The 13097-nt window shown below is 40.2% G+C and overlaps 1 protein-coding gene across 1 annotated transcript; it reads right to left on the reverse strand.

Moving 5' to 3' along the window:
* Positions 1 to 1991: 1991 nt before the first annotated feature.
* Positions 1992 to 10707, reverse strand: LOC143394475 (uncharacterized). The gene is given in 8 exon segments (XM_076849142.2): positions 1992 to 2094; positions 2096 to 3370; positions 4814 to 4896; positions 5522 to 5605; positions 6865 to 6991; positions 7709 to 7800; positions 10040 to 10080; positions 10412 to 10707. Coding segments are annotated over 6 exon segments (1644 nt in total). The 5' UTR covers positions 7742 to 7800; positions 10040 to 10080; positions 10412 to 10707; the 3' UTR covers positions 1992 to 2052.
* Between the last annotated feature and the right edge of the window lie 2390 nt (positions 10708 to 13097).

Genomic DNA, 13097 nt, shown 5'->3' on the forward strand with positions numbered 1-13097 from the left:
AAGCTGACAGCAAGCTTGGGCACACAATCAAACCCCAAATATCAAAGTAAGAAAAGCAAATATTTTGTGTGCAATTTGTACCTGAGGAGCACTAGCGCACAGACATTGCTACAAAGAAGGTTCTGGTGAATTTGAACTCATCTCTAGTGCACAGGAGGAAGTCCTCTCCAGTGGCAAGGTCACCAGCAGTGTTTCTCAGGCAGGGCAATGTCTGGGCTGTGAACACTATACTGTCATTTATTAATGATACTGTCACTCGGAGACAAGGGGAAGGACGAGGCCAAACTGCACTAGTGACTTCACCCATCACCCACATGTGCTCATCATCAGGCAACTGTGAACAAGTTCCAGAGGGACCTATAGGTCTCATTTCAGACAGTAAGGATGGCATCTAAGGCAAATTCATGAGCCATAACCACCCACACAAGGCAGCCCAGATTGATGTGATCACCTTTATTGTCATTGCCAACAGGTAATGGCAATAATAGTTGGGCTTAACAGTAATAATCACACCCACAAGAGAACCATTTCATTACCACTCCTCAAAGAAACACATGGAACATGAAAGTGCACAGGTCTCTTTTGTTCAGGATTTATTGTTTAGCATGATTTGGAATACCTCTACACTGGCTAGATTAAAAGCCAAAGAAAGGGCTGCAGCCCTGATGGCAGCCATCAAGGGGCTGAGTTCTGACGGCTACACATGATAGAACCCAAAGTTGCTCAAACTTTAAATTTGGATCACTCAGGCTGAAATCTGATTGTGCTGGTCTGAGAGGCTGTACCCAAGGGCCACATGCAGAACCATGATGGTTTCAAGCACAGTAGAACATGACACCAGTTATGTTCAGTTTTTCTGTTCCCATGTGCTTCAAAGGACAAATCCAGAAGCAGTTTGTACTGCCAATCCAAGCTGTTGCTAACTCAGGCATTCATAAGTGCTTTGCAGGCTGTGTAATGGATTCACAGATTAAAGACAACATTCAGGCCTCTCCCTCACTCTCTGCACTGCCAATGTTACAGGAACTTCCATTCTCAAGGGGTTGAAGGGGTCTCTCTCTTTCTCTCTGCGTGGTCATGAAATTGAGGTCTCTCACACTAGTAATTATTTACCACTCGTCCTTTCTCTACTCACTTTTCTTGCACTCTCACCTTTTATCTGAAAGAATCAGGTATAAGAGAACAAGGGCATTTAACAACATTAAATGTGTTAAAGTGAAAAAGGCTTTCTCACAGTACTTGCACTCCCAGGATTTAGCATGTTTAAGAGCATGACAAGCCAGGTATGGTCATGCATGCCTGTCCCAGCAGCTCAGGAAGCTAAGGCAGGAAAATCACAAGTTCAAAGCCAACCTCAGCAATTTAGCAAGGTCCTAAGCAATTCAGTGAGACCCTGTCTCAAAATAAAAAGGGCTGGGGATGTGGCTCACTGGTTAAACACCAGAGTTCAATCCCTGGTCCAAAAAAAAAAAAAAAAAAACAACCTAGGAAAGATTCTATACTGCTAAAATAGTATTGTTTGTATCCCAAAGGCGCACTTTTCACCTGGTGGCTATCCAGAAGTTGTAGCAACTGAAATGATTGAAATGAAATAGTGTTGCTATGGAGGAAAGGAAAGACATATCACTCCAGAATGATCAAGGTAGAATCACAAACGTTCAAAATAAACCAGGACCATTCAGACAGTGGTGTCTGTTGGTACACTAGATTTCAAGATAAGGGGACATAATTCCCAAACCCCTATATTAAATTTCTCTTGGATCTGAATCATGTTTGCTAAAGGTTGATTTTCCAACAGTCCTTTCCTTCATAAAGTTTTCTCCACTATGATGACACAAGTGAAGACCAACATATTTACAGAACTACAACCTTCCCATATATTTTACATCAGGAGTTCTTCCTTCTATTGCAAAGTCTCACATTTAGTAACTTTCTGGGAATTAGTGAAAGATTTTGTATTTCCTTCCTTACAATGTGAAGAATCTTAAGGGATTTTTTTGTATTCCTCCCATTGAAAGGGTTTCTTTTCAGTGTGAGTTATTAAATGTTCAGTTAGTAGGTAAAACTTACTGTAGGCTTTCCCACATTCCTGACACTTAAAGGGTTTCTCTGTTGTGTGAATTTTCACATGATGAATTAGGTTTGAGGATGAACTGAAGGATTTCCCACATTCCTTACATTCATAAGGCCTTTCCCCAGTGTGAGTTCTTACATGCTCAGTTCGGCTTGAAGAAGTGGTGAAGGCTTTCCCACAGTACTTACACTTATAGGGTTTTACTCCGGTGTGAATACGAATGTGCTTAGTAAGATAAGAGAAATACTGAAAGGATTTTCCACATACATTACATTCAAATGGCTTTTCCACCATGTGAGTTTTTAAATGGTCAAGTAATAGATTGCATCTATTGTAGGCTTTCCCACATTCCTTACATTCATAGGGTTTCTTTCCAGTGTGAATGATTAGATGTTTACGTAGGTATGAGGAATTGAGGAAGGCTTTCCCACATTCCTTACATATATAGGGTCTCTCTCCACTGTGAGTTCTTACATGTCTACGTAGGTATGAGGAAGCATGAAAGACTTTACCACATTCACCACATATAAAGGGTATCTCTCCACTATGAGTTTTTCTTACATGATTATGTAGGTATGAAGAATTAAGGAAGGCTTTTCCACACTCTTTACAAATATAGGGTCTCTCACCACTGTGAGTTCTTACATGTCTACGTAGGTATGAGGAAGAATGGAAGGCTTTTCCACATTCCCTACATATATAGGGTTTCTCCCCACTGTGAGTTCTTTTTATGTGGTTACGTAGATATGAGGAAGTGAGGAAGGCTCTTCCACATTCCTTACATATATAGGGTCTCTCGCCACTGTGAGTTCTTACATGTTGAGTAAGACGTGAGGATGAAGCGAAGGCTTTCCCACATTCGTTACATTCATAGGGCTTCTCTGAAGCATGTGTTGGTTCATGTGTGGTAAGGCCTGAGCGCTTAGTGAAGGCTTTTCCACATTCCTTACATTTATAGGGTTTTTCTCCAGTATGAATTCTGAAATGTTCCATTAGCCGTGAGTAAGTAGTGAAGGGCTTCCTACATTCCTTACATTTAAAGGGTTTCTCCCCAGTATGGGTTCGCATGTGCCTATTAAGGTTTGAAGAACGTCTGAAGACTTTTCCACAAACCTTACATGCGTTGTTTTTCATTGTGCGCATTTGAACAGGCATGGCAGGACTTGTAGAGTGAGTAAAATGCCCTGCATTCCTTGTATTTTGAGTTTTCATGTGAGTCTTGAAATATGAGTGTTCACTGAAGATTTCTCCACACTGCATATAGTCACAAAGTTCCCCTGCACTGTGGTGTCCTGCCTGTTGATGAAGGGATGAATGACAGTTAAAAGACTTTTCAGACTTATTAATTCTTACCTATCTGCAGACAGAAACAGTATTATGATGATTATTATTCTTACCACTTTGAACATGCAAACATTCCCTGCTCTGTAAACTTCAAGCTGAATGAAGGAACCCAATTTCAAGGATCCTGTGACATCCAGTCTACTCTTGGAAATGACTACTCTATATTTTTATGAAGTTCCTTTAGGAACCTCAGTGCCCAGTTACATGTGTAGGAATGTGTATTAGTGGAACTCTGAAGCCTCATGTTTTGAGCTAAAATTAGGATAAAACCCTAAATTCATCATATTCAGAGTATCTCCCTACTGGGTGAATGCTACTCAAAAATCTCTCATTTATGCTGATTTCCTATAAAGAAATTCCCAATCTTTTGATATTAATCTCCCTTGTTAATATTAGAATTCACCGATTCTATTGCCTTTTCCCTGTAGAACAATGAATAATGATAACATATTTATTTAGAGGATGATTATGATTTTTAACATCTTCATGACATTCTTATAGTTCCTGGCATGCTTTCTTTTAAATTGAATTATGGGACAATAGTGCCAGAACCTTCTGCTATCTGCTCTAATCTTAAAACAACTGTTTAGATATTTACAAAATTGAGGCCAGGCGAGGTGGTACGTGCCTGTAATCCCAGTGGCTAAGGAGCCTGAGGCAGGGGAATTGTAAATTCAAAGCCAGCCTCAGCTACAGCAAGGCACTAAGCAACTCAGTGAGACCCTTTCTCTACATAAAATATAAGAGGACTAGGGATGTGGCTCAGACGTTGAGTGCCCCTGAGTTCAATCCCTGGTACCCCCTCCACCAAAAAAAAAAAAAAAAAAAAAAAAAATATATATATATATATATATATATATATATATATATATATATATATATTTATTTATTTACTTACTTACAAAATTGAGCCAGCAGAGTGGCATTCACCTAGAATCATAGATACTCAGGGGCTAAGGCAGGAGGATTGTTAAGTTCAAGGGCAACCTAGGCAACTTAGCAAGACCCTGTCTTGACACTTAAAAAAAGGCTGGGAATGTAGCTCAGGGTAGTGTTGGCCTAGCTTGCACAGGACCAGGATTCACTCTTTAGCACCATTCCCCCCTCCCCAAAAAATATTCACAATACTGCCTTAAAAGTCAATGTCTAGTTACACATGTGATTCACTAAAGATTTTTCCACAAAAAAAAAAAAAAAGTACAGACTTATTAATTCATGTACTTATGGGATCTCTGAAGGAATAGGTTTTATGACAGACAGGTTTGGGACATGTTAAAAATTCAAATTCATCACCTTCAGAATATACTCCTTCCTAGGTGAATGATACTTATTTTCTATAAGGGAATTGGCAATGTTCTCTGAGTGGAAAACAACAAATATCAATGTTAATCTTACTGTTTGTATCCCACTGGAAGTCTGTGCCCTCAAAAAATCCTGCTGAAGTGTTGCCTCTTTGGTGTTAAGTAGCATTTTCCATTCTGAAGATAAACAGAAAAATAAAATTAAAGTTTGGAGCAGAAATGGTAGACTTAGGAGTTAAAAATAATAGGGCTCATTTATATTTGTTATCAAATTAAAACTAGTTAAAAAGGAAGAAAAGTCTGGAGCTGGGGTTGTGGTTCAGTGGTAGAGTGCCTGCCCAGCATGTGTGAGGCACTGGGTTCGATCCTCAGCACCTCAAAAACATAAATAAATAAGGGTTAAGGTTTAAAAAAAAAAAGAAAAGAAAAGTTTGACCATTTTGAACTAGGTTAAAACTTTGGTGACAGCTAAAGATGGGAATCACAGTTTTAGACATTTGTTAAAAATTAATTCTTTGAAAAATAAAACTGATGGTTAACAACAAAAAACATTATTAGGCATAAAAAGGAGCAAAAATCTGGACATAAACCATATAACAAAATAATAAAAAAGGTCGTTTTGTGAGATCACAGGAAAGTCTGAATAAACAGAAAGTGAGCATATGAGAAGTTCTTTACTTTCTTACCTTCTCAGAGAAATGACCTGAAATGTCTGATATCAAGTGCATATTAAAAAGTCCCCCTTAACACTCCCAAATACACTATGTGTCCTTGATGGGGACTGTTATTCACAAACACTCACCTTGGAGATCTCCACTCTGCACTGTCCACAGATCCTCTTCTTGTTCCAACCAGTAGATGAGACTAGGTTTAATGGGCTCACATCCTGTATACAGGGAAAGATACATTCATGAAAGAGTTTCAGATAAAAGATCATAAAACATTATGATTCAGGAACTATATTTCTAACAGATGTAGGGAATCATAAAAGGGCTAAGCATGCAAATATCATTTCTTTCTATGCCCCCAAAAGATCTTTGAACCCTGAAACCCAAACACTAACATCTTGATACAAATAGAAAATATAGTGAAACAAAAATTACCCCGGTGATTCTCACATGACACTGCATCAGATTCATATGGGTGGCTTGTTAAAACTCACATGACAGGTTTCTACCTGGAGTTTCTGATTCAATAGGTCAAAAGAAGAAACTGGTAATTTACATTTCACTTTTGTGGGGGTAGTCCTGGTGATTGAATCTCAGTACCTTGTGCATGTTAGGTAAGCGCTCTACCACTGAGCTGGAAATAAAAAATAATTTTTATTTCCCATGGGGTGATGGCAACAATATTCTTCTTGGACTCACATTTTGATAACCACCAATATGTATTAAAATGTATAGTAGTCCCCCCTATAGTTTTATTTTCATGGTTTCTTACAATCCATCCTATCTAAACATATTAAATATAAATTTCCAGAAAAATATTCACTAGTTTTAAATTGCATACCATTTTGAGTAGCTTGATAAAATCTCATGCTATCCTACTCTATCCTACAGGGGATATGAATCATCCCTTTATCCATCATATCCACACTCTATATGCTTCCTGCCCATTCATTAAGTCATTTAGTAGCTGTCTCACTTATGGTTGATTATCACAGTATAACAATGCTTGTGTTCAAGTAATCCTTATTTTACTTAACAACAGACCCAAAGAGAACAGTAGTGATGCTGCCAATTTGAAAATGCCAAAGAGAAAACATAAAATGCTATATTTAAGTGAAAGTTGAAAGTTCTTGATTTAAAAAGGAAAAAAATATACATGCTTAGGCTGCTAATATCTACAATAAGAAAAAAATCTTCAATCTGTGAAACTATACAGAAGAAAAAAGAAATTCATGTTGCTTTTGTTGTTGCACCTCAAAACATGATTGAAACTGTTCAGTTCTATGAACATTTCCAGACATCCATTGGGGGCGTCTTAGAATATACACCTTAGAATAAAGGTGGACCACTATACTAGGGAAGAGACTATGCCCCTGTTGTTTCCCAACATAGTCAGAGTTGACATCACTGATGCTGCAGCACAGCAAGTACAGAACACCCATCTTCCCTAAGCTACAAGGAATGATGGCAGTCTTACCTACTGAGGCCAGGTTCTGGTAGTTCTCTAGCATCACATCTCTATACAGGTCTCTGTGCATTTGATCCAATAGAATCCATTCCTCTTGGGTGAAGTCCACAGCCACATCCTCAAAGGTCACCAAGTTCTTAAAAAAAAAAAAAAAAAAAAAAAAGTCACCAAGTCCTAAAACATTACACACATGCATGCAAGCAAACCTGAGTAACAAGTAAAATAGCAACATTTCCACCAATGTTCACTAGAGAAAGAGGAATTGAGACCAATGCCTACACAGGGATCTGAGGCTTCCATTGTCTACCTTCCATTGTCTACCAAGGCTTTCGTGGTCCTAGGAACTTTTTTCTCTATCTACACTCAATTTACAGTTGATCTCCCTCAGTCATGTGGCTTTAATGGCTCTTCTGGCACCTGAACTGATCTCACCACAACCAGAATACAAGTCCTTTTCTATTTTGTACTATTAAAGTACATTCCTGGAGGCTGGGAATGTAGTTCAGCAGCAGAGCACTTGACTAGCATGTTTGAGGCCTTTGGTGTCCATATCAGTACCACACTTGAGCCTGTAATCCGTGCTTCTTGGGAGGCTGGGGCAGGAGGATTGCAATTTCAAGGCTAGCCTCAGCAACATAAGTGTGAAGATTAATTCATAATTACTGAAATAATGGGATGATTTTTAGGCAACACTTCACCAATACCAGAGGCTCCACTCTAGAAATTCAGCTGGAGACTGAATCCTTGAGTTTGTCTCTACTTGATTTAAGAAACTTTGAAGACATATCTGTCTAAAAATATGCCTACCTGTAAAGACAAGCTGGTCATTTTGTGAGACATGGTGTCTGCATACCTGATAACAATTTGTCAGACAGTCTGCCACCATCCTTTCTGTCTTAATCTTTTCTTGAAGAAGGCAGACTGGGCCCCTAGACAGAAGAAAGCCTAAAAAAAAGAGAGAGAGAGAGAGCATGAGAACCCAGAGCTGACCACAATTCTTACTCATATGTCAGTAAATTAGTCCACTCTAGCATGAAACCCCATATAATCCAACACACTCTACATACAGACACACAATTGCCATACAATGTCAGAGTAGTCCTTTCTACCTAGAGCCAATAGAAGGGACGATAAACTATGCTGCCCACCAGGAAAAGACAACAGTCTCATTTTACTAGGAAGACATTTCAGGCCAGGGGAGATGTGACATTTTATTTCCCTATGGTGATAAATGACATGAGGGAGATGATGCAGCACCTCTTTTCAAAAGACACATGCTAGGGAGCTGACTTCACAACCACATTCTCTAGCCCCCAGGGTTCCCCCCAAATGAACTAAACAAGATAGAGTGACTGCTCCAGCATTGACTCTACATTATACGGGGGCGAGGGGACCTAAATCAGATAGCCCCTAAGCTATATCAAATCCCCATTCTTTCTAATAAAATAGTCCCCAGAGAACTTGACATTGCAAATGAAATTTTGTAGGTATTCAGTGGTCTGGATCTTGTAAAGACATCCCTCAAAGATTCCACTCTAAAAGATTGCACCTCATACAAACTACCAGCCAAAATAAAGGGGTGGACACTCTATAGACCTTTTGAATTCTGGATGCAACATTTCAAAACTTGAATGAATTTTAACATATCTTAAGGCTTTCAGTTTCAAATAGAGACAAGAGCAAGTTAAAGGTACAGTACAAGCCTCTCAAGCACTTGGTCCACATTATCAGGCAGACCCAATAATCCTCAAAGTGTCCATGGGTAAACAGTGTGAACTATTGGAAGCCTCTAGCAAGCACCAACAGGAGAATCACACAACAGACCTTTGGTACTTATAAGCAACTCTGTGCGCTCGCTCTCTCTCTTTTTCCCAATGCCGAGGATATAACAAAGCCCAAAGAATGCTAGGCAAGCATTCTACCAGAGTTACAGCCCTCACAATTATCCCTTTTTTGAAGATAACTATTCTGTTTTTAAGGACATGTTGTGAGTACCTGGAAGAATAACCATGGACATTAAGTGATTAAAATAGAACTGAGGGAGCTGGGGTTGCAGCTCAGTGGTAGAGTGCTTGCCCAGCACAGGAGGCACTGGGTTCAATCCTCACAACAATAAATAAAAGTATTGTGTCCCATCTACAACTAGAAATATTTAAAAAAATAGAACTGAGTAATTCAAGGCACATGGCCCCAAAAGCATAAATTACTTACTGTCAACCTCTATCAGTTTCCAAACCTCTTCTATGGAGCCAATAACAAGTTCATAGAAAATAGCAAGAAATGGAGGAATATTTAAACATTCTATGAGAATGCAATCAATATCAAAATGTGTGACTTCCTCAAATAACCTGTGACTCTTCAAAAGTCAACATAACAGGGGCTGTGAGTTTAGCTCAGTAGTAGAGCTCATACTTAGCATGTATTAGGCTCTTGATTTGATCTCCAGATCCTCAGCTCCAAGAAGAAAAGAAACAATAGAAACCACTCTAAATGAAAAGGCACTAAAAAACATGAATAATTGCAACATATAAACTTCCAATGTATCTGAGATCCAAAAACTCTCAACTCCAAACAGTGTATGTTGGAATAGTGTGGAAAATTCAGTTGTTACACAAAACAAACTTTAGATGACATTATTATTATTTTATTTTTTGGTACTGGGGATTGAACTCAGGGGCATTCAACCACTGAGCCACATGCCCAGCCTATTTTGTATTTCATTTAGAGACAGGGTCTCAACTGAGTTGCTCAGTGACTCGCCGTTGCTGAGCTGGCTTTGGACTCGCTATCCTCCTGCCTTCGCGAACCCGGGCCGCACACATGCCAGGCGAGCGCGCTACCGCTTGAGCCACATCCCCAGCCCGACATTATCATTTTTAACTTTGTTACTTGAAACAGTATTGTAGTTTTAGTAAGGCGATGCCCTTATCTTTAGAAGATGCATTCCCGAGTATTTAAAGGAAAAGTTTCATGTTCTCAATTTATATTCAACGATAATTTATATTCAAATGATAATTTACCAAGAAATGTTCTTAATTTCCTGAAAAGTGGGCAAACATGCACAATGCTAAAAATTGGTACATCTGCCACTATATTTATTACATATGTTAATTCGTATTTTTTGAAAGAAAAATGTGAGGGGAAAAAACATGCATGCATACAGGAGGTGGGGTAGAGGGCTTACCTTCAAAGCCTGGTGTTCAATTCCTACCACCACAGAATAACCTGAACAACAACAACACATGCTGTAAAGAATTCAATTATTCTAGCACCACTAATAAAGCTTCCATCTCTTTTTCCTGGCGGCCCCCGTTTTTGAAGCTCTGTGGGGAACTTCGGAAGAGAAACCTATATCTAGAGAAACCTATACAGTAAGAAAACCTGTATCTGCATAGAAGTAGTCACACCCTAGACACCTAAAAATCTACATTATCTTTCTATCCGAATGTCATGTATAAACTAAATATCGTCAAAGACAATGTCAAACTCTCAGATAAAACATTCTTTTAAAAAAGAAGTAGAGGCTCTTGTGAACCAACTTGTACTCAATACTGACCTGAACTCGCCAGAATGCCAATCCGTCAGGAGAGTGGGCACCGAGTCTGGAGCCAACGTTACTAAATCGCGGAAATTCTCTTCCCTCTGGGAAACAATTTCGGAAAGACTGCTTTGCAGGCTTTGGAAAAGAGGAGCGCCGCGGAAGAAAGCACCCGGAGGGCGCGCCCCGGCGACACCTCCTGACCCAGCGCCACCCGGCGCCTCTCGGACCCGAGAGCCGGGAAGGATGCGCGGCCCTAGGCACGCCAGCGAAGCCGGCCCGGTGCCTTTACGGGGGTCCGCTGCCAACCCGCTGCCACCCTGGGAGACCCCGCAAGCAGAATCCACCGAAGGCGGGGAGAGGTGCACCATGAGGAAGGCACTTGACACTACCCTGCGGAGCCGGCGCCCGCTGACGTCACTTCCGCTTTCAGGCTTCGGCCTTCAAGGGGGTTCCTCAGGCATCAGCCACTTCGAGCCACGTCGGCCCGGCCTGGCGCGGACATTCTAACTTCCTCTCCGGGGAGGATGAGGCTGACACACAGGTCGGTTCGTTGCAGGAGGCAGAACCGGGCGCAGCGGCCGAGGGCGAAGTGAGAGCCAGGCCTGGGGGTGGGGCTGGGGGCGGGGCCAGGCCCGTGCCGACTCCGCCCACAGCCGCAGAGCCCGTTGATTCTTCACAGTGATGCGTGGCTCGGCTTTTCCGTGGTCTCTTTGTGGGTCTTTAAGGTTCCTTAATTCATTAACTTATCTGAATACCATGCTAGCCTCTAATAGTTTATTCCTTTGTGTTTTCAGTGTAATCATATTTTCTGCGAACTTATTTTTTTCTTGTTATTTTTGGATTTTGCCAGAGGGCCTGGGACCCCCCCCCCCCGCCCCCATGCGACAATTCAAAATAACCACTGATATTACGGAGTATTCTCCAAGAGTTATTCAGAAGTGTGACGTAACCCCAACAAGAATGCCAACATTGTTTAAAAGCCGTTAGGCATATGGATACTTAAGTTAATATCAAAGAACAAATATCTGATGATAAACAAGGAAACACTGAAAAACAAAATGGATGATAACCTACAGATATTAAAAAATATTAAAAAGCGAGGTGATAAGCAACTCAGTGAGACCCTGTCTCTAAATAAAATAAAAAATAGGGTGGGGATGTGGCTCAGGGGTCCAGTGCCCCTGAGTTCAATCCCGGGTACCCGCCCCCCAAAATATTATAAAGCCTCTGTAATTAACAGTGCATGGTACTTACATATGAACAGGAAGCGGATAAATAGAATGTCTCCAAGTAAATTCAATAACATGGAAATTTGATTCAAGTATATTCTAGATCAATGGAACAGAAATGCACTTTGGAATGAAAGGTGCTAAAACAACTGGTAAACCATCTGGAAAAAGATGAAATTAAACCTGTTCCTTTTACAATATACAACAATAAACTCCAAATGAATCTAGAATCTAAATGTATAAAATAAAAACATACACATATGTAGGGTATTCCAGTGATTTTTTTTTTTAATTTTTTTGGCTATTAAGGGGAAAAAAATGTAACCAGGAGGTGGCAGTAGTAAGGAAAAAGATGTCACCAGGAGGTGGCAGTAGTACACAAGCTTTATTTGGGTAGTGCTTTGGCAGGTGAGAAGTTGACCCTCTGCCCAATGGGTTTCATGACTGATAAAATTAGACAAGCCTATAAAGTAAAACATAACCATTTTCCTCTGTTGTCTATTAGGTATACTTTTGGGTTGTATGAAGCCCAATGTTTAAATTTAGTGGGAGGAAAATATATATACATGGCTATTCATATATTTTCTTTTGTTGAGGGGGACACTGAGGATTGAACTCAGGGACACTTGACCACTGAGCAACACCCCCAGTCCTATTTTTTTTTTTTAGTAGTAGTTAAACACAATACTTTTTTATTATTTTTTTTAAATAGAGAGAGAGAGAGAGAGAGAGAGAGAGAGAGAGAATTTTTTTTTTTAATATTCATTTTAGCTTTTGGCCGACACAACATCTTTGTTGGTATGTGGTGCTGAGGATGGAACCCGGGCCACACCCACGCCAGGCAAGCGCGCTACTGCTTGCGCCACATCCCCAGTCCCAACAATACTTTTTTTTTTTGTATTTATTTATTTTTTATTTTTTTTTATTGTTGGTTGTTCAAAAACATTACATAGTCCTTGATATATCATATTTCACACTTTGATTCAAGTGGGTTATGAACTCCCATTTTTACCCCGTATACAGATTGCAGAATCACATCAGTTACACTTCCATTGATTTATATATTGCCATACTAGTGTCTGTTGTATTCTGCTGCCTTTCCTATCCTTTACTATCCCCCCTCCCCTCCCCTCCCCTCTTCTCTCTCTACCCCCTCTACTGTAATTCATTTCTCCCCCTTGTATTATTCCAACAATACTTTTATTTATTTATTTTTATATGGTGCTGAGGATTGAACCCCCAGGGCCTCGCACATGCTAGGTGAATGCTCTATCACTGAGCCTCAACCCCAGCCCTCTCCAGCCCTATTTTGTATTTTATTTAGAGACAGGGTCTCAATGAGTTGCTTATCACCTTGCTTTTTACTGTGGTTGGCTTTGAACTCTATCCTCCTATCTTAGGCCCCAGGGCCTCCAGGATTAAAGGCAAGTACCTCCATGCCTGGCTCCTATATTTTCTTGTGTTAAAATATT

This window comes from Callospermophilus lateralis, chromosome 1, assembly GCF_048772815.1.
Source record: "Callospermophilus lateralis isolate mCalLat2 chromosome 1, mCalLat2.hap1, whole genome shotgun sequence".
Classification (NCBI taxonomy): Eukaryota; Metazoa; Chordata; class Mammalia; order Rodentia; family Sciuridae; genus Callospermophilus; species Callospermophilus lateralis.